The sequence below is a fragment of the Rhinatrema bivittatum genome, chromosome 15 (genome assembly GCF_901001135.1).
Source record: "Rhinatrema bivittatum chromosome 15, aRhiBiv1.1, whole genome shotgun sequence".
Classification (NCBI taxonomy): domain Eukaryota; kingdom Metazoa; phylum Chordata; class Amphibia; order Gymnophiona; family Rhinatrematidae; genus Rhinatrema; species Rhinatrema bivittatum.
Genome location: NC_042629.1, coordinates 46,201,660 through 46,224,321, shown reverse-complemented (window position 1 = coordinate 46,224,321; position 22,662 = coordinate 46,201,660). Strand labels below are relative to the sequence as shown.

The window sequence follows — 22,662 nt, the reverse complement described above, 5'->3', positions numbered from 1 at the left end:
TTGGATGGAGAAGATTGTGGGCGTCGAGGTGGTCTGTGAGTTGATTGTTGACAGTTTTCTCGATGATTTTTGCTAGGAATGGGAGGTTGGAGACTGGTCTGTAGTTTGCAGGATCAGATTTGTCGAGTTGCGGTTTTTTTATGATTGGTTTGATGATGGCGTTTTTGAGTTTGTCTGGGAAGATTCCTTGTTCGAGGGATAGGTTGATGATTTGGGTTATAGGTTTGGCAATAATCTCTCTGATGAGTTTTAGGGTTTTGATGGGGATGGAGTCTACGGGGTGGGATGCTGGTTTGGTTTTTTTGATGAAGGGTTCAATTTCTGTAGATGCAACAGGAGTGAATTGGGTCCAAATGTGGATGGGAGGAGGGATATTTGTTGAGTCGTTGTGGGAATGGGGAATCTTGGCAATGATGTTGTCGACTTTGTCCTTGAAGAATTGAGCTAGTTTGTCACTGGAGATGTTGTTGGAGTTTGGCATTGTGTCATTCTGGATTGGGTTGGTGAGTTCTTTGACGTATGAGAAGAGGGTCCTCGGGTTGAATTGGTATTCATGAATTCTGGATGTGTAGAAATTGCGCTTTGCTGTGTTGAGGTCAGCTGTATATTTGTGTAGAAGTGTTCTATATTTGTCTTTCAGGTTTGGTGTAGGTGTTCGTCTCCATTGTTTTTCGGTTTGTCTGAGCGTTCGTTTGGATGTTTTCAGTTCGGGGGTGTACCAAGGAGCATTTTGTTTAGTAGATGATCTGATTTCCTTTTTTATTGTGGGGCATAATGTGTTGGCTATGTCAGCGTTGATGGAGATCCAGGAAGTCTGTAGCTGAGTTGGCATCATGTAGGTTGATTGTTTTTAGTGCTTCCGGGAGTAGCTCTGCTAGGTCTTCACTGGAGCAAGGTTTGGTGTATTCAATGAAGCAGGAGTCTGTTTTTGCTGTGTTCGATTGATGTTGGAGCTTGGCTTGAATGAGGTAGTGGTCGGACCATGGAGTTGGAGTAGTAGTGGGTGATTCAGTTGCAGATATTTTATTGTTAATGAAAATTAAATCAAGGGTGTGCCCAGATTTCTGAGTGGGGGTGGTAATGATTTGGGAGAATCCGAGAGCTGTCATGGAAGATAGGAGGAGTTCGCAGGTGGGAGTTGTTGGTTGGGTGTCAATATGGAGATTGAAGTCTCCTAGTATGATGGCTGGTTCTTGTAGGTTGATGTGTGATGTGATGGCTTCGATCAGGGGGGAGAGGTTGTGTTGTAGGCAGCCGGGAGGAGCATAGAGGAGGAGTATTTGTAGATGTTTTGATTTAAATAGGTTAGTCTCGAAAGGAGGGGGTAGGTTTAGGGGGAAAGAGGAGAATTTAAGTTTTTTGTGGGCTAGGAATAGTAGTCCACCTCCCTTTCTTTTGCTCCTAGGTATGGAGAATATGTTGTATGTGTTTCTGGGCAGTTGATTGAGTAGGACTGTGTCAGTGTGTTTGAGCCATGATTCAGTTATGCAGAATATGTCTGGGTGGTAGTCTGAGAGCAGGTCATGAATGATTGGGATTTTTTTGGTGATAGACTGTGCATTGATGAGTAGTAGAGTGATGAGTGTGAGGGTATTAAAGTATATTTTAGGGTTAGTTTGGATTTTGGTGAGACGTCTAGTGGATGGAGTGAATTTGGGAGGGTGGTATTGGTTGTAGTGGTGAGGAAGTTTGGGAATGCATTGTGTTAGATCCATAGCGTGTGTTTTTGTTGTGCGAGAGAGCCTGTTTGGTTGCTGCGTGACTGTATAATGTTGTGTGGAGAGTTTTGTTAGTATAGCGATGCATAGAAGATTTCAATAGATAGGGTGAAGGGTGGATGGAGGAGGGTGGGTCGGGAGTTTAGGGTGGTGGGGGGTTTCAGGGGAGGTCAAGGAGGATTGAGTCACTTAATGAGGTTGTAGTCACTTAATGAGGTTGTAGAACATAAAGGGAGTGCACAACGGGAGTGCACGAAGGAGCGCACAAAGGAGCAGGCTCCTTTGTCGTGCTCCTTCGGCGCGCGGCGCTTGGGTGTCTCACAATTTAAGCCCCAAAATGCTAATACACTTCTTATTGAGAGATACAAATTGGAAAAGAAAACAAACTGAATTGCTATAAATCTCTGCATTAAAACTGCACACTAGCAGAATACCTCATCTTAGTCACACATGCAGAATATAAATGAACTTCCACCAAATACAGAATAAGTGACCACAAATTAGAAAGAGAAGGCTACATGAAGAAGTAGCATCTCACATTCACTGACTTTCTTTAAGATACTTAGTTTCATTTGTTTTGGTACAACATGACCCAGTTGTGTTGATTTATCTCCAAGGATGTGAGTTTCTACTTGGACTGGTTCAGGGAAGAGCCACAAACAGGTATGGTTTTCAGGATATCCACCATAAGAACATACGAAATTGCCATACTGGGCCAGACCAAGGGTCCATCAAGCCCAGCATCCTGTTTCCAACAAAGGCCAAACCAGGCCACAAGAACCTGGCAATTACCCAAACACCAAGAAGATCCCATGCTGCTGATGCAATTATTAGCAGTGGCTATTCCCTAAGTAAACTTGATTAATAGCCGTTAATGGACTTCTCCAAGAACTTATCCAACCTTTTTTGAACCCAGCTACACTAATTGCACTAACCACATCCTCTGGCAACAAATTCCAGAGCTTAATTGTACGCTGAGTGAAAAAGAATTTTCTCCGATTAGTTTTAAATGTGCTACTTGCTAACTTCATGGAATGCCCCCTAGTCCTTCTATTATCTGAAAGTGTAAATAACCGATTCACATCTACTCATTCAAGACCTCTCATGATCTTAAAGACCTCTATCATATCCCCCCTCAGCCGTCTCTTCTCCAAGCTGAACAGCCCTAACCTCTTCAGCCTTTCCTCATAGGGGAGCTGTTCCATCCCCTTTATCACTGAATATGTATGAGGAATATTTGCATACACATCTATCTCATGCATATTCATTGTGGATATCCTGAAAACCAGGCCTGTTTGTGGCTCTTGAGGACAGAAGTTGGCCACCCCTGAATTAGCCCAAGTAGAAACCCACAGTCTTTGATATAAACAAACACAACTGGTCTTCCTAAATCTACCTTATAAATGGGCTCTGACCGACAGCCCGCAAATGCGCGGTAGAGCACTGCTCTACTGCGCATGTGCGGGCGAGCACGTCGGTCAGAGCGGAGCGTGCCCGAAAAAAAAAATGACGCTGGGAGGAGCAGGAGCGGCAGCGCGCGAGGGAGGGAGGGACCCCCCCCCCCCCTCGGAGATCTTCCATCTGCCGGTTGTGGATGAGCTGAAAGGGGAGGGGATTGAGAGAGGGGGAGTGACTGAGGGGGAGGGAGGAGAGAGTGAGGTGAGGGGAGGAGAGAGGGGAGGAGAGAGGGGGGAGGGAGACTAGAGGGGGAAGGTGAGAGGGAGGGGGAGACTAGAGGGGGGGAGGTGAGAGGGAGGGGGGGAGGTGAGAGGGAGGGGGGGGGACTAGAGGGGGGGAGGTGAGAGGGAAGGAAATGGACCAAAAAAATTTTTTAAATGTAGCCCGTTGTTACGGGCTTAACTGCTAGTACAATATAAAGCACACAATTATTTTCTTATGTTTTCTATCTATTCCTGCTTGCAACCTGTTAGTGTTTGCTAGGCAACCCTTGGCTAAATTGTCCCATCATTATGACTCTAACTTTTTTCTCCAAAGATGAAAACAGCTGTTAATGTACATTTTCCTAGCGTGTAGCAGATGGACTCAAAACAAGTGGGTATAGCGTGCTCATGCTAGCAGTTGGAGACAGATCTGACGTCAGCACGGGTACATATACCCCCGCAGGAAGTGCAGCAACTCAGTAATTTCCGTCTCCAAAGCAGTTTGGAGCTACCTCACGCTCGCTGAGCGTTTTTCCGAATTCTAACGACTAAATTTATAGAAGAAACCTACTTGAAGACGAGCCCCGCACTCCTGCGGTGATACCATTCGGTCCCTCCCCCAGTGGAGTTTCCCGAGGCGATTTCCGTGGTCCCCTCGGAGGTAAGAGCCTCGGTCCGGTGGCCGACTCGCGGCAGGGACCTAGCCCCCGAGTGAGAAGGGCTCGGGCGCGGCATAGAGGCAGCCTCGGTCCCGGCGTGGACTTGGCCCCCGAGCGAGACGAGTTCGGGCGCGGCCTAGAGGCAGCGGGTGCACTTCCTCGAGCGCGGCGGTGACGGCACTTACCCTCTCCCCCCGCAGCCAGAGACCGCCCAGGTCGCAGCCGGGAAGCGCCGAAGACAAGGTAAGGCACACATCTTTACTTGTTGGTCTCCAAGGAAGCGAGGATTAGCGGAGTCTGCCTACGGGGCAACCCGCCAAGGGGGTCGCCATTTTTGCCTACCTGCTCGCCTTCTGCCCTTGGGTCATCGCTGAAGATAGGCGCCTGTGGCTAAGCGCACATTGGTAGGCGCCCGTGGCTAAGCGCACATTGGTAGGCGCCCGTGGCTAAGCGCACGTGGATAGGCGCCCGTTGCTCACTGCACGTGGATAGGTGCCCGTTGCTCACTGCACGTGGATAGGCGCCCGTTGCTAACCGCACGTTCATAGGCGCCCGTTCATAGGCGCCCGCTGATAGGCGCACGTTCCTAGGCGCACGATCACAGGTGCACGTTGATACGCACACGTGGACAGGCGCATATTACAAAGCGCAGACTCCAGCTGGGTTCACAGACGAGATGGAGCGTAAGAGAGCCCATGCGTCAGCAGAGCCGGCACCTCCAGAAGCAGGCAAAAGCCTCTGCTCTGCATGCAACCTTAGAGCCACTCAGAGCAAGGAAGCAGACTCCCTATGTGCCCAGTGTGAAGAGGCCCTGGGAGTTCCAGGCCAGGACCGGTCACAGCCCAACGTACTTGCCAGTTCCTCAGGGAACACCCCGGACCTAGCAGGCAGCGGTGAGCTGCCAGGGAACCCGAGAGATCTGGTGCCCCTAAGGTCAGATCCGGCTTCGCTCTCCTGGGTGGAATTATTCAAGGGGATTCATGCCTTTGTCACAATGTAGTCGGCTCCCCGAACGGGTCCATACGTACCGAATGACCCGGCCCCTGGACCCTCAAGGCCTAGGCACGGCCACTCGCCACCTGGAAGCCCCACTTATGGGGACTCAGATTACTCTGAGGAAGAAGACGAACTCCCCGAGGAGGGAGAACTTCCCTCGGGGATGGAACCCTATCGGACCATGAGGCGTTTCTTTCTGAAAGAGGATCTCCCAGGCCTGATCTCACAATGCCTGTTGGAACTGGCTCTCCCGGGCCATGACACCCCAGGGGAACCTAGAATGAACCCCCTGTTAGAGGGCCTGCGCCAAACGACTCACCATTTCCCCTCCTACGAGCAGCACAGCAGCTCATCGATCTGGAATGGAATGCGCCGGAGGCTTCATTCAAAGGGGGTCGGGCCTTGGCTGGCATGTACCCCTTACACCCGGCAACCAAGGAGATGCTGGCATGCCCTCAGATGGACGCCATAGTTAGCGCAATTGCGAAGTGCACCACCATTCCAGTGGAAGGGGGGGCGGCCCTCAAGGATACACATGACCGGCTCATGGACGCCATTCTGAAACACGCCTTTGAGGTGGCAGCCATGTCCCTACGAATTGCGACCTGCTGCACCGTGGTGACGCATTCCTGTTTATCACAGGCTAGGAACAACACCCCGGGAGAAGAGATGGAATCAGCTTTCTCGTTCCTCACTGACGCAGCCTCCGACCTAGTCCGTACGGCAGCCAAGGGAGTTTCATCCTCAGTGGCAGCCAGGAGACAGCTCTGGCTACGTAATTGGTCGGCCGACTCCTCCTCCAAGACACGTCTCACTAGAATGCCCTTTAAGGGATCTCTCCTGTTCGGCAGCGACCTCAAGAAACTGGCCAATAAATGGGGCGCCTCTCCATTACCCCGTCTACCGGGAGACAGGTCAAGGAGGAGCCAGCGCCCTTTTCCTAGACCATCCAGAGCTAGAAACTCTCAGCGCTTCATCCCTTACAGGACTCGCTACCAAGCTCCTCGTTCGCAGGCCGGGAACCAGTCCTTTCGGACTAAGCGCAGCAAGAGGTGAACCGGCTCGGGTTCGGGTCCCGGCCGTACCCCACAATCACAATCAGCCGACCCATCTGGGGGTAGCAGCCATAGGGGGCAGGCTAACCCTCTTCTACAACAGGTGGGTCGAGATTACCTCGGACCAATGGGTCCTCGCCATCATCCGAGAAGGGTATTACCTGGACTTTCTTCAGCTCCCACTGGACAAGTTTGTGGAATCTCCTTGTTCACCCCTCAAGAGGACGGCACTAGAAGTTACCCTGCGGAGGCTCCTATCCCTAAAAGCCATAATCCCAGTGCCTGCAGGGGAGATAAATTCTGGGCATTATTCCATTTATTTCATAGTGCCCAAGAAGGAGGGCACTTTCAGGCCCGTCCTGGACCTCAAGTCAGTCAACCGGCACCTACGGGTCCCCAGCTTTCGCATGGAAACTCTGCGGTCTGTCAAAAATTCAGTACAGCCAGGGGAGTTTCTCACATCCCTAGATCTGTCGGAAGCCTACTTGCATATCCCAATCCATCGGGATCACCAGCGCTATTTACGCTTCAAAGTCCTGAACCAACATTTCCAGTTCTGAGCTTTACCCTTCGGGTTAGCCACCGCGCCACAGACCTTTACCAAGGTCATAGTAGTAGTGGTGGCGTCACTCAGGAAGGAAGGAATCCTCATCCATCCCTACCTGGACGATTGGCTGATCAGGGCAAAGTCACCAGAGGAGAGCCGCCAGGCAACCAACAGAGTTATAGCTCTTCTGGAAAGCCTAGGATGGGTAGTAAACTTGGTCCAAGAAAACACAGAGGTAGGCGATCTATGATACCGGCAGGTAAACACAAAGAAATAGATGCCTGGATCTTTTCCAACACTTTATTGATGCAGAGACATGTCAAATAAAATCGCCCGACTCAGGCCGAGTTTCGCAGCTTTACAGCCGCTGCCTCAGGGGCTCCACTCTTCTAATCAGTAAGCTGTTTCATCCAATCAATTAGTATGCCAGCAGTACAAGATCAACTTGTACACGAAATTTCCAAATGCAATACAGCATAGCATACAACCGTCTCCGCGCCCTCCTATCTCGATGGAGCCCACGATCACAGAACTACACCGTACACCTACCTCTACCAGCCAGAGTGCGGAATCAGATACGGTGGTGGTTGCAGCCCGGCCACATGAGCCGGGGGTCAAGAATGTTCTCCCCAACCTGGATCCTGCTCACGACAGATGCCAGCCTGAACGGATGGGGAGCACACTGCGAAGAACCCACCGCCCAAGGGCGGTGGAACAGAGAAGAGTCGGGGTGGAACATAAATCGACTAGAGGCACGGGCAGTCAGACTAGCATGCCTGCGATTTGCCCACAGACTTCGAAACAGAGCGGTCAGAGTGATGTCGGACAACGCCACCACAGTGGCATACATCAACCGGCAGGGCGGAACCAGAAGCCGACAGGTATCCCTAGAAATAGCCCCCCTGATGACTTGGGCGGAAGCAAATCTCCAGGACATCTCCGCCGTCCACTTCGCCGGGAAGGACAACACCACGGCAGACTTCCTCAGCAGAGAAAGCCTAAACCCGGGGGAATGGCAGCTGTCACCCACAGCTTTCCAGATGATTGTGGATCAGTGGGGGATGTCGGGCATGGACCTACTAGTGGACAGGTCCAACGCTCAAGTTCCCAGGTATTTCAGCCGCAGGCGGGATCCTCTATCCCAGGGGATTGATGCCCTGGTACAGCCATGACCTCAGGGGTTCCTGCTCTATGCTTTTCCTCCATGGCCCCTGCTGGGCGCCATCATACACAAGATTCAGCGGCACAGAGGCCTAGTTCTTCTAGTGGCCCCGGACTGGCCAAGAAGACCCTGGTACGCAGACATGAGAAGACTACTGGCGGGGAATCCACTGCCACTGCCTCCACACAGGGACCTGCTGCGGCAAGGTCCCATCCTCCACGAGGATCCAGCTCAATTATCTCTTACGGTCTGGCCATTGAGAGGGCTAGACTAAAGAAGAGAGGATACTCAAGGCCGGTAATAGATACACTCCTCCGAGCACGCAAGTTCTCCACATCACTAACATATATACGGATCTGGAGAGTATTTGAAGCCTGGTGCGAATTTCACGGCACCAGTCCACATGCCGCTAAACTCCCTATTATTTTGGATTTCCTGCAAGATGGACTTCAGAAGGGTCTGTCCCTCAATTCCATCAAGGTTCAGGTGGCAGCGCTATCCTGCTACGGTCCCCGGAGTGACGGCAACAGTATTGCCACACACCCAGACGTTTCGCGTTTCCTGAAAGGAGTCAAGCACATTCGCCCGCCACTGAAGTGGCCAGTGCCCTTGTGGAACCTCAACCTAGTTTTGGAATTCCTAGCGGGACCTGCCTTCAGACCCCTTCGAGGCCTGTCCCTCCATTTGTTGACCTTGAAGATGGTGTTCCTGCTGGCCGTATGCTCAGCACTCTGCATCTCAGAGCTACAGGCGCTGTCCTGCCGTGATCCGTTTCTCCGAATCACTCCAGAGGCTATCCATCTTCGCACGGTTCCTTCCTTCTTACACAAAGTAGTCTCACACTTCCACCTCAACCAAACCATATCCTTGCCCACCACAGAAGGTTTGAAGAAGTCGGAAGAAGGTCGAATACTGCGCCATCTCAACATCGGCAGGCTACTGTCCAGATACCTGGAAATGTCAGAAGCAGTACGAAAGACGGACCAACTGTTCGTCCTTCACAGTGGGAAGAAGCAAGGGGAAGCGGCCTCACGAGCAACCATCGCCCGCTGGATCAAAGCAGTTATCAAGGCAGCCTATGTAAAGGCGGGAAAACCACCACCTCTACGGGTCAAGGCTCACTCTACCAGAGCGCAAGCGGCCTTTTGGGCAGAAACTAGAATGCTGTCGCCTGCAGAGATATGTAAAGCGGCGACGTGGTCCTCCCTCCATACCTTCTCCAGGTTCTACCGTCTGGACGTCCAGGCCAGGGAGGACACAGCATTTGCGAGGGCAATCCTGAACGGACCTCGGGCAGCCTCCCGTCCAGTCCGGGAGTAGCTTTTGTACATCCCACTTGTTTTGAGTCCATCTGCTACACGCTAGGAAATGTGGAGATTACTTACCTGATAATCTCGTTTTCCTTAGTGTATGCAGATGGACTCAGCATCCCGCCCGGCTGCCGGTACACATGGGGATTCACCGACTCACGGTAAGCCATGTTTTTCTTACATAGGACATCCACCCTACCGGGTGTCGACGCCTTCCGGTTGAGAACACTGGCGGTCTCCAGCTACTATCAATCGGTCGGGGTAATCATGTTCATTTAATCGATCGGTCAGTCACACATGTAGCCATAGAGCTTTTGCAAGGAAGATTACTGAGTTGCTGCACTTCCTGCGGGGGTATATGTACCCGTGCTGACATCAGATCAGTCTCCAACTGCTAGCACGAGCACGCTATACCCAGTTGTTTTGAGTCCATCTGCATACACTAAGGAAAACAAGATTATCAGGTAAGTAATCTCCACAATAATTGTTGTTCTCTGAAGATAGTATTTTATTAGTTGCATAGCTCACCGACTATCACCTTGTAGTAATTTTTCATTTTCTTTTATGTAAATCACTATCAAAAAGGATCTGAAGACTATTGGATTCCAGTGGCTCTAATAGTAAACAGGGGATATGTACTTATAACAAATTCTACAAAATGGGAAAAGTTTTTTGTCTCACTAGTAATGCAACAGGCCATATCGCCCATCAGTGTAACTCTTGGGTCCTCATTTTACTACAGAATGGGAAAAAACCTTAGTAAATGAGGTCCTTAGATTATCTACAGAGAACAATTACAGATAAGTAATTACCCTTGATTTATATATATATATATATGTATGTATTTATTTGTATATGTATATTTATTTGTATATACATACATGGATAATTTATATCAGTAGTTGACAAGCTTTTATGGCCTAGTGTAAAAATAAAGGTGATAGGGGAGGGAAGTGCCCTCCTGATGAGATCCTACCTATTGGGAGAGTAAGGATATTCATTTTCAAAAATTTTTAAAAGAATTGTGCTAACAACATTTTAGATCAGAGCAGCTTACCAAGTGGGTACTTGTAAATAATCATGTTTAGTGTTTTCAGTTTTGTTATGTTCATTCCCTTATTCTTAATCTTTATGGAGGTTAAAAAGATGATATGATAGGAGTTGAGTTCATCCATTTGTTTTCATAGTTTTAATATTTGCACTCTTATTTTATTTAGGCTATTCATTCTGTCTCTTGGCATCATGAAGGGAGGCATTTCATGTGCAGCCACTCCGATGGCAGTTTGACTCTTTGGAACTTGAAAAACCCCAGTAGACCATTCCAGGTTACAATTCCACATGGTAAGGGTGATGTTTCTAAGTGTAGGTATGTAAAACCAATATTTTACATGGAAAAACGAGTGAATTCTCAAATATCTGGCAATTCTAATCATCTATGCTGGCAGCTTGTGAACTATGCCAGATTCCTAAACAGCTTTGTGTCTTCTGTTCTTTCCCAAATCTTAATGTTGAACTGCATAAGGTATATGCAATTTAATCACATTCACCTTTTAAAAGGAGTCCACATACACATATCCTTTTGTCACCTTTGAAAAGTATCTGTACCCCATAAATCAAAGCTATACAAGTTGAAACTCACAGACTGGGCCAGTTTTGAAATAACTAAAATATGAAAATTAATTTTGTTTACAGGTCAGATGTATACAATAGGTCTGATTAAACACTATCAATATCTGGAAAACCATAGTAAGCTGTGGTTCTCAGACTGGAGTTGCTGATCCCTGCCATAAATGTTTCGAAGCACTTAGAATGTTTGATGGGAACAGTAAGAGAATATAGAGCTTGGAATGAAATAGATGACAAAAAAATCATGTTGTCATGATAGTTAGTTTTATTTATTTAAACGTTTTTATATACCGCATACTTTGAGACAATTCAAGTGGTTTGCAAAGTTAAAACATACATAATATTTTCATGAAACAGACTTAAAATAAAGAAAGAAATTAAATTTCAATGTATCAGTATGATAAACCCAAGCATCATATTAACAAAGGCTGATCCTAGAGTCATTCATTATCCCGCGCTTTTGATCAAAGGGATCATATCTTTTTCTTTAACCGCTGACTTCAAAGCATGTCTTCAGTCATTTTTTAAACATTTTTATGGAGAAGCAGGGGGGCGGAGTTAAAGATGGCGTCGCCGTAGGTCGCACTGTGAAGCTGCTCTGGCGTCTTTTCGTTTTAAATTGAGATTTCCTGTTGGATTTATCGAAAATATGCCTCCAAAACGCAAGGGTAAACAGAGATCGTACCCCTCGACGCCTCCATTACCTCCAGGGCAGCGGACCATCGCACAATGCGCCACAAAAACCGGTGAGAGCGGGCTGGCTAATCCGGCTGTCGGACCGGTGGAGGGAGCACAAGACCCAACTACGGAATTGTTTTCTCTAAGCCCGCTGGATCAGAGACTACCTCCTGCGGAGCGGGAACCCCCAACACACCGCCTGAATACAGGATCCGAAGCGGGTGCCCTGACTGTTCAAGCCAATGGGGAAGTGTTGGGAGGTCAGAATGCCCAGAATCCCAGGTATGCTGGAGAGTTTATACCCGGAGGCCTTGGGCTGAATGAGGAATCGAGTCAGAGCAATAGAAGCGGTGAGTCTCCGACTTCTATTATTCCTCTTATTCCTGGTGAAACTTTAAACATCGATAAACCGGAGGTAGTTACTATGGAGTCCTTGTGGACATTAACATCTTCAATGGCAAAGTCTTTAAATGAATGCTTGGCAAATATTAGTATTTTGTCTTCTCAGTTATGCATGATGAATGATAATTTTGGGAAATCTGAAACTGTAGAAAACCTGAAAAAGATGGAAGAAGAACTGAAACAAGTGAAATTAGTACAGACTACTATGGTGCAGAACTTTGGAACCATGAATAAAAAGATTGAATACTTGGAAAATGCGAATAGACACTTAAATCTTAGGATTCTAAATTTCCCAAGAGTGGTGGGAGAGTTTCCTCGATCTATAATTAAGAGATATTTCTCTGAAGTTTTGGATATTTCCACAGATAAATCTCCCCCACTGGATAAAGTTTATTTCCTACCTAATCGCAAATCCCAACAAGAACAAATAATATCTACCAATGCTCTGGAGAACCTTACAGATTTTCTGGAATCGTCAGCGTATGAGGTGGCAGAGAGAGCTACTCTCCTGATTTCTTTCTTTAATGATAAGGACTTGGGAGATTTAATGAGGGCTTATTTTAAGCAGCCTAATAAGAACTTCATGGGGGTAAATGTTGGTATATACCCAGATGTATCTAAAATGACTCAACAGAGAAGGAGGGCCTTCCTAGAGTTAAAAACAGAAGTTTTGGCCCTGGGGGTGTCCTACTTCCTACGCTTTCCCTGCAAGTGCATAGTGAAGTACAAAGAAAATACACATATTGTTTTTCAACCAGAGCATCTTAAAAGCTTTGTTGAAGGGAAAAAGATCTCCCTTCAAATAAATACCAATATCTGATTAATAAGGAAGTTTAATGGTTTTTCAGGAACGCCTTTCTGTATTTGCAAACTGTTTCTTTATATCTCCCTAGTATGAATATCTGCCCCCCCCCCCCCCCCCCCGGATGTTAGTGATCTAATGGGTATTAACAGTAGAATAGATTGATATGTTGTGGTGATATTTGAAAGTTTTATTTCTGTTTCTCTGAAATACCAAATTTCTGTTTTCAAAGTGGATGCTTTGTATGTTTATCTGAAAATTAATAAATAAATTAAAAAAATAATTTTATATTTGATGTTGAAGCCATATTAGTAATCAAAAATTAGAGGAAAAGTCAAGGATAGAAAGAATAAACATTTTTTTCTATATAGTAGTCGAGTGAATGACTGCAGATAAAAATAGACTGGATGGATCATTTTGGTCTTTATCTGTCTCATTATCTGTTACGATATAAAAAAGTTTCTTCTTTCTATCCTTGACCTTTTCTTAACTCATCCTCCTAGGTCATGTTATAGGAAGAAGTATAATAGTATTGCTCCAATTCTAAGATAACTTTTCTGTTTATCTGTTAGATATAATATAGTTGACTATTAATTTTTCATGAAGGACAGCCTTCAGTATCTGAATGTAATCCACTTTGAAGTGCCGAAAAGCAGAATATAAAAATCAGATAAAATAAAATGCCTATAGGGCTATTAGAATGCTAAGTGAACTATAAATTTGTGTGCTGTTCTGTACTCTTATGCAGTAGAATGGCAAATATATTCTACTGTGCAAAAACAGTGCAAGTCTCTCTGTTTTTTAAATCAGATGATCCACAAAACATTTTGGCTATATGAGAAAAAGCTGAGGATACTAAGTCATCTTTGTCCACAGGATTTTTCATTTTTACTACTCCCATGATGGGTAAGAAAGGGGGAGATGTTTTGTTGGTCTTTAAAGAGCATATTTAGACCTATATGACAAGCATTAGGTGCCTTATAAGGTGCTGATTGTTTGTTGGTTAAGTTAGAAGCTGCTTACTTCTCTGAATACTCAGTTATTAGAGAATTGTTTAATTATAGTATATGAAGTAGACCCGGCTTTTCCCAATTTGCTGGTCTTGAGAGATTTTAATTTGTGGATAGATCTGGGAGAGCAGAATAATTTACCCTCATTTGTAAAGAGAATGAGAACTTTGAATTTTGATCAGCTAATGAATGTTGCTACCTATTCAGCAGGGCATGAATTTTGTTTTTTCATGTAGATAAGCAGCTGAATTAGCCATGCTGTATGGGTATGTCCTCCATGCCACTAGGTGGCGAAGCTCTCAAAGTCTATCAAAGACTTTTAGCTAGGTACTCCCTCCATCCTGTATCATGACAGGATCGCCTCGGGCTCCTCAGTCTGAATTTTTCCACGCAACAGAGCGCGCTGAGCTCTCTACTTCTCTTAAAAAAATGATTCATCGACATCCATGTATATTACATCAATAAAGAAGAAACAAGATTTAAAAAAAAAAAAGAGAAATGTTTTCTTCAAGACATTGCCCTTACGAGAACATCTAAACATCTCGGGGCATCCCCCTCCCCCCTCCTTACAGCTGACTGCTAATTACGTCGCGTCTCCTCAGTCACCCTCCCGTTTTTGTTTTACACCAGCTGGCACCGAGTAGAGCCGGGGGGGGGGCGGGGCGCGCTCGCAGCCGCTGATGTACTCACCGGTCTGCGGAGCGAAATTGCGCCAAAATCAAGGCATACGCCATACTGCTGCCAGGGTGCCAAGCCATCAGATCGCGCGCCGACACGCCACCTAGATTGCTACCGAGAGCGCCAATAACTGTGCCGGAGCGCAGTAACAATCCTTCAGTGTGCCAAAGCACCAAAAAAAACAACACTGCATGCGCTGGGATGGCCGGCGCATTGGCGCGTGTGCCGGGATAGCCGGCGTGCTGAACCTTGCGCCACGGGAACTGGCGTGTCGAAATTTGATGAGCCAAAAAAAAAATCAACGAATAGGCCCACTAACGGGCGCGCCCTGGCATCCATAATTGATGCACGAAGGAGCACATCAACGTGCGCACTGACGCGCCAACAGAAAAAGCGCAAAACCGGCCCGCCGAGGTGTAAAGACGTGCCGAGACCTATTACAGTCATCAGCATGAGCGCAGACCGCGCAGAGGCTGACACAGACGCCGGGCGCACTGGATATCAGCATATAGCCGGCTGTGCTGCTGCTTGGCACATACGCCGGCCGCACTGACTATCAGCATAGACGCGGACGCACCACACCTCGCTAGGACGCCGAACGCGCCTCAGCATCGGTGCAGGCCGCTGAGTGTACTGCACCATCTGTGAAGCGCCAATCGCTTTGGAACATGGACGCAACTACAAAAAGAAAACAACAACCAACAACAACAATACAAACAAAGGCAAGGAATCATGCGCTTTGGCACACCAACTGCCTGCTATACTCATGGCGTTTGCAGTAAAAAAAAAAAAAAAAAAAAAAAAGAGCAGAACCAACCATGTACACGCCAAACTGCCCACACAACGGATTATGGTGTAACTGCACATGAAGCAATCCAGAGATGATGCGCACGCCTACTCACCGGTAACACTTACATAGAAACATAGAAACATAGAAATGACGGCAGAAGAAGACCAAACGGCCCATCCAGTCTGCCCAGCAAGCTTCACACATTTTTTCTCTCATACTTATCTGTTTCTTTTAGCTCTTGGTTCTATTTCCCTTCCTCCCCCACCATTAATGTAGAGAGCAGTGATGGAGCTGCATCCAAGTGAAATATCAAGCTTGATTAGTTAGGGGGTAGTAGGGGTACTAAAGTAACCGCCGCAATAAGCAAGCTACACCCATGCTTATTTGTTTTAACCCAGACTATGTTATACAGCCCTTATTGGTTGTTTTTCTTCTCCCCTGCCGTTTGAAGCAGAGAGCTATGCTGGATATGCATCTAAAGTGAAGTATCAGGCACATTTGGTTTGGTGGTAGTAACCGCCGTAACAAGCCAGCTACTCCCCGCTTTGTGAGTGTGAATCCTTTGTTCTCCTCACCTGCCGTGTGAAGCTATGCTGGGTATGCGTGAAGTATCAGTTTTCTTCTCCCCTGCCGTTGGAGCAGAGAGCTATGCTGGATGTGCATCGAAAGTGAAGTATCAGGCACATTTGGGTTTGGGGGTAGATACCGCCGTAACAAGCCAGCTACTCCCAAGCTTTGTGTAGTGCAAATCCTTGTTTCCACATTTCCTCTTGCTGTTGAAGCTTAGAGTGATGTTGGAGTCACAGTAACCATGTGTAGTTTATTGAATAAGGGTATTGTGTCCAGGCAGTAGCCATCATTCTGGCGAGTCACCCACTCTTCAATTGCGGCCTCTTGACTTTATGGATCCACAGTGTTTATCCCACGCACCTTTGAAGTCCTTCACAGTTCTGGTCTTCTTCACCACTGCCTCCGGAAGGGCATTCCAGGCATCCACCAGCCCTCTCCGTGAAGAAAATACTTCCTGACATTGGTTCTGAATCTTCCTCTCCTGGAGCTTCAAATCGTGACCCCTGGTTCTGCTGATTTTTTTCTATGGTAAGGTTTGTCGTTGCCTTTGGATCATTAAAACCTTTCAAGTATCTGAAAGTCTGTATCATATCTCCTCTGCTCCTCCTTTCCTCCAGGGTGTACATATTTAGATTCTTCAATCTCTCCTCGTACGTCATCCGATGAAGATCCTCCACCTTCCTGGTCGCCCTTCTCTGTACCGCTTCCATCTTGTCTTTGTCTTTTGTAGATACGGTCTCCAGAACTGAACACAGTACTCCAGGTGAGGCCTCACCAAGGACCTGTACAAGGGAATAATCACTTCCCTTTTCTTACTATATTCCTCTCTCTATGCAGCCCAGCATTCTTCTGGCTTTTGCTATCGCCTTGTCGCATTGTTTCGCAGACTTCATATCATTAGACACTATCACCCCAAGGTCCCTCTCCTGCTCCGTGCACATCAGCCTTTCCCCCCCCATTGAATACAGTTCATTCGGATTTCCACTCCCCATATGCATGACTTTGCACTTCTTGGCATTGAATCTCAGCTGCCATATCTTCGACCACTCTTCCAGTTTCCTTAGATCCCGTCTCATTCTCTCCACTCCTTCCGGCGTGTCCACTCTGTTGCAGATCTTAGTGTCATCCGCAAAAAGACAAACCTACCTTCTATCCCGTCCGCAATGTCGCTCACAAAGATATTGAACAGGACCGGTCCCAATACCGATCCTTGCGGTACCCACTTAAAACCGCTCTCTCTTCAGAGAAGGTTCCATTTACCATCACACATTGTCTTCTGTCCGTCAACCAATTTGCAATCCAGGTCACCACCTCGGCACTCACTCCCAAGCTTCTCGTTTTATTGACCAGTCTCCTGTGCGGAACCGTATCAAAAGCTTTGCTGAAATCCAAGTATATGATATCGAGTGCTCTTCCTCGATCCAATTCCTTGGTTACCCAGTCAAAAAAGTCAATCAGATTTGTTTGACAGGATCTTCCCTGGTGAATCCATGTTGCCTCTGGTCCATCAATTCTCCAGACTGTAGATAGTTCACTATTCTCTCTTTCAGCAGTGACTCCATTACTTTTCCCACCACCGAAGTGAGGCTAACCGGTCTGTAGTTGCCAGCCTCCTCCCTGTTCCCACTCTTGTGAAGCGGGACCACCACCGCTCTTCTCCAATCACTCGGCACCACTCCCGTTTCAAGGGATCTATTGAACAGGTCACACAGCGGACCCGCCAGAACATCTCTGAGCTCCCTCAATATCCTTGGATGAATCCCATCAGGCCCCATGGCTTTGTCCACTTTAAGGTTCTTTAGCTCTTCCCCACATTTTCTACACCGATGCATAAAAAAAAAAAAAAAAAAGGAAACACGAACAAAGTCTAGCATGCGGCAACCCGTTGAGTCCTCGACCTCGTTCTACCTCCAAGGCGAGCTGGGTATTCGGGTCACATACAGTTCACAGCCACCAAGCTGATTCCACTTTCACGTCAGTGGTATACCTGTGGAACCAGTACCCTACTACAGTAAACCAGTTGACGGCCTTAAAGTTAAGCTTCTATGCTGCTGTTGTTCCATCACTCCCTGTTGGTTACATCAACACTGATAACAGCTAGTCAGTCCAAGCCACACCGATTGATGCTAATGGATCACAGGATGGCTTTAAAATAAATAAATAAAAAATGTTATAATAATAAAATACAAAAGGCATGGACGTATCAGACATTGCATCTGGAATACTCGAAGCCTCCTTTCAGAACATCACGCATATTTTTTCCTAATCTACGGGCTAAAACCACATGTCCAGTGGGCCTTGACAGACAGCACTTTCCTCCTCCAGGCCATCCCTAAAAAAAAAAACTGATGTGGATACTTCTGGAGTCCATTTCCAAAGGGTTGCCTGTGTGTTCCACAGCTTCAGCAAAGGCTTAGACAACTAGTCGTCTTGCATGGTGACATTCCACAGTCATAGGAGGCGAGGTTCCCTACATATCGGAAACCTAACATACAGTTTGGAAGCCCTTTTCTAATTTCAGTTCACTGAACCATTCACAGGGCTTAAGGACGTGTCATGGCATCGACGTCCATCTATGTCACGACATTGATTTCAACCTCGGCCCACTGCCGAGCATTAAAACAACAAAAAAAAAAGAAAGGAAAAAAAAAACAGAAGAGGACCTTAAGCCTCATTCCTATTATACGCCTCCATCTCGCTCACTATCGAGGCTTCGTACTAATTATCAAAAACATGCTGGCGTGCTGCGACACCTCACCATCCGTGGCTATGGTCGATCCTCAACATGTCTGTCTCTCTCTCTCTCTCTCTCTCTCTCTCTCTCTCTCTCTCTCTCTCTCTCTCTCTCTCTCTCTCTCTCTCTCTCTCTCTCTCTCTCTCTCTCTCTCTCTCTCTCTCTCTCTCTCTCTCTCTCTCTCTCTATATCTATATATCTATATATATATCTCTATATAGATTGGCAAGTCTTGTGGGGGTCAGGAGGCCCCCCCCCCCCCCAAGCTGGCCAAAAGTTCCGGTTGGTTCCAACGAGGGTCCCGGAGTGACCTCCTGCCACATGACCTGTCACGTGGTAGGAGCACAAGATGGCGCCGGTGACCATGTGACAGGGGCTGACCAATGGCACCGGCAGCCCCTGTGACACAGGCTATCGGCGCCGTGAGGAAACTGCAAACGAGTGCAGGGATGACTTCCTGACTCCCCGCTGGACCACCAGGGAGTTTTGGTAAGTCTTGGGGGGGGGGGTCAGGAGGTTTGGGGGGGTGTAGTTAATTTAGTAGTAACGTATTTACAGATCGACAACTTATTGAATTCGCCATACGTTCGCATTGAACGGAATTGACCCCCCACGAATACATATTGCGTACGCAATGCGTACGCAACGAAAACTTTTTGCCTGCACATCTCTACCTTTTAGCATGATTCTGTTAGGATAGCTGGCAGTCAATCAAGGGAATTATGTGGGATTGTAAAATATAGGACCATGTTTATTTTATTTATTTATTTATTTATTTATTTTTTAAACTGATCTCAACTCTTACTGTGTAATGCTTTTGCCAGTCATATTTAAGGTAAAATAAATCAGATTATGTTGTGAGTTTGAGAAAGATATCTTTGCATTCAGAAGCATCTTTAATGGTAAACTTCCTTAAAGGGGTGGAACAGAGTGATGATAGAATGGACGTGGTAGACATATTTCAAGTTATAGATGGTCAAGACATTTTTTCCACAACAGTGCGAACACTTGATGGAACTCTCCTGCCCCACTTGACATCCCCCAAAAACCGCATGCAGCCAGGAGTGCAGTACAGTCATAGTGTTTCTGGCAGCTTCCAGCATTGCTGTCAGAATGTTTTATCTGACAGCAATGCTGAGGCCACTGGGAGATCAACAATTGTACCATGCTCCCAGTGGTGTGGGGTACTGCAGATGTTTGTTTCTATTGTGTTATATTCAGTTACATTCTGATTGGGCAAGTCTACCACTTAACTGAAGCAGAAGTCTTCACAAGAAGTCTTTCACATTAAGCGACATCCTTTGTACAACCAATGGCCTTCTTAGTAAAATTTCATTCTAAGTGCTAAAGTTAACCAATAATTTGTCAGGGATATTCAGCAGAACAAGTTTCCTGCCAAATATTATCCAGGTATACATAGTCTGAGAAATTTTTCAAACTTAACTGGCTATATTAAAGCATAGCTGGATTACTATAGGAAAAACAATCTGTGAGGGCCTGCAGGGCCACTCCCCATCCCACTGAAACTCAGACTTACAACTGGCACATCACTTGAACTTCCCCTGTCCTTTCTAAGCCCCCCCCCCCCCCCAAAGTTTTTAAATGTTACAGGCTTATTGGCCCAAGGACAGCCTTGCACCTGAAATCTGAAATTTTCTCTGTGGACAAGCACAACAAATAGCCACACAAGATGGATGATGTCATATAACTGTGCTAAGTCATGTCGTTTTTCTCTAAAAGCCCAGAAAGTTCAACTTTGTTATCTGAGCATGTGTGGGCCTTCTCATGCTAGTGTCCCAGCGCTCATCTCCTCAGTCTGTTTTCATCTGCTCAGCAAAGAGTCAGGAAACCTGTTCTTTCTCAGGTTCATCACGTAATTTTGGAATGTATTTGGAAAAGAAAGGGAAAAACCTGTTCAAGAAATGTAAACAATGTGGTTATAAAATATCCATACTGGATTTTGCATACTCTTTGTCTGAAATGCTTTAGACCAGATTATAATTCTGGTCCAATTGAGACGGTGCAAGAAAAGAGATATTTAGTTTTGTAAGAACCTGGGAAAGCTTTTGGGGAAGGGGGAGTCTTTTCCGAAAGGATGGGCTCCACCTTAACCAGGGTGGAACCAGGCTGCTGGCACTAAGCATTAAAAAGGAGAGAGAGCAGCTTTTAAACTAGAACAAAGGGGAAAACAGACAGTCGCTCAGCATGGTTCGGAGGGAGGTATCTTTAAAGGATACTAATGAAGCATTAGAGTTAGGGCATCCCAACAGAGAGGTTCCAATAATAAGAAAAGTAGTCCAAGTGCCTATAATTAAAAACTCACCCGAGCTAAAAGATTCCAATTTATCCCTCTCAACTGAAAAGCAGAACGTAAATACAAACAAAAAACACACTTTGAAATGTTTGTATGCTAATGCCAGAAGTCTAAGAAGTAAGATGGGAGAATTAGAGTATATAGCAGTGAATGATGACCTAGACTTAATTGACATTTCAGAGACATGGTGGAAAGAAGATAACCAATGGGATAGTGCTATACCAGGTTACAAATTATATTGCAATGAAAGAGAGTAGCATCTCGGTGGTGGGGTGGCACTTTATGTCCGGGATGGCATAGAGTCCAACAGGGTAAAGATCCTGCATGAGACTAAATGCACAATCGGATCTTTATGGGTAGAAATCCCTTGTGTGTTGGGGAAGAGAATAGTGATAGGAGTATACTACCATCCACGGACAGTGAAATGCTAAGAGAAATTAAGGAAGCTAACCAGACTAGTAGTGCAGTAATAATGGGAGATTTCAATTACCCCAGTATTGACTGGGTAAGTGAAACATCAGGGCATGCTAGAGAGATAAAGTTCCTGGATGGAATAAAAGATATTTATGCAACAATTGGTACAGGAACCAATGAGAGGGAGTAATTTTAGATCTAATTATTAGTGGAACGCAGGATTTGTTGAGCGAGGTAACGGTGGTGGGGCCACTTGACAATAGTGATCACAATATGATCAAATTTGAATTGTCTGGAAAGGGGGGGACAGTAAGTAAAACTTTCAAAAGTGAAACTTTTATAAAATGAGAAAAATAGTTGGAAAAAAACTGAAAGGTACAGTTACAAAGGTAAAAAGAGTGCAACAGGCGTGGACATTGTTTAAAAAACAAACAAACCCCAAAACATCCTAGAAGCACACACCCGATATATTCCATGCATTAAGACAGGTAGAAGGAAGGCAAAACAATTACCGGCATGGTTAAAAGGTTAGGTGAAAGTGGCTATTTTAGCCAAAAGATCTTCATTCAAAATTTGGAAGAAGAATCCATCAAAAGAAAATAGGATAAAACATAAGCATTGGCAAGTTACATGTAAGACATTGATAAAACACACTAAGAGAAAATTTGAAAAGAAGTTGGCCATAGAGGCAAAAACTGACAATAAAAACTTTACAAAATATATCCGAAGCAGAAAGCCTGTGAGGGAATTGGTTGGACCGTTGGATGATCAAGGGTTAAAGGGCACTTAGAGAAGATAAGGCCATCGCAGAAAGATTAAACATTCTCACAGGTCAAGCAGGATGGTAGTCCTCACATATGGGTGACATCACAGGATGGAGCCCAATCACGGAACACTTTTGTCAGAGTTTCTAGAACTTTGACTGGCACCTACTGGGCATGCCCAGGATGGCACTAACCCTGCAACCAGCAGGGGTCCCCCTTCAGTTTTCTTTTTTCTGTGCAACAGTAGCCACGCGGGTTAAGGAACTCCACAGAGATTCCTGACAGGAAATTTCCTCATGGAATTACTATTCGACTTTCTACCCCACAGGGGTCCCGCTCTTTCATTTTTACGCCCGCGGTGGTCCGGTAAGCTTTTTACCCGATTCCGGTCTATTCCCGTCTAGTTTGGCCCTCATGGCCTACTGGCCGTCAACCGCACCGCAGCTAAATTTTTTCACAGGCCATGGCGTCTGGGTTCCGTTGATGCCCGGACTGCACCCGCACAATGTCCATTACTGACCCTCACCAGGTATGTGTAATGTGTCTGGGTAGCGAGCATGATGTCCTTACGTGCACCAAATGTGCCCTTATGACACCTAAAGGTCGCAAGGCTAGAATGGAGAAAATGTAACTTCTCTTTAGGTCAAAAACCCCGACGCCGTCCATAGCATCAGCGTCGTCTGAACAGACACAGTCTACGTCGCACCATCATCAGGCACCAGCCGGTGTCCTACCAGCATCGACGACTCCACGGCCATCGACACCCTCTGTT

At 46.3% G+C, this 22,662-nt stretch overlaps 1 protein-coding gene across 9 annotated transcripts in view; it reads left to right on the top strand.

Moving 5' to 3' along the window:
• The window catches only part of STXBP5L (syntaxin binding protein 5 like), a 779,311-nt gene that overhangs the window by 274,373 nt on the left and 482,276 nt on the right, over positions 1–22,662 (top strand). For all 9 annotated transcript variants that reach the window (XM_029578338.1, XM_029578339.1, XM_029578335.1 and 6 more), the window contains one exon: positions 10,326–10,449. In XM_029578338.1, coding sequence (XP_029434198.1) covers positions 10,326–10,449 — 124 coding nt within the window. The remainder of the gene's footprint in view (positions 1–10,325; positions 10,450–22,662) is intronic.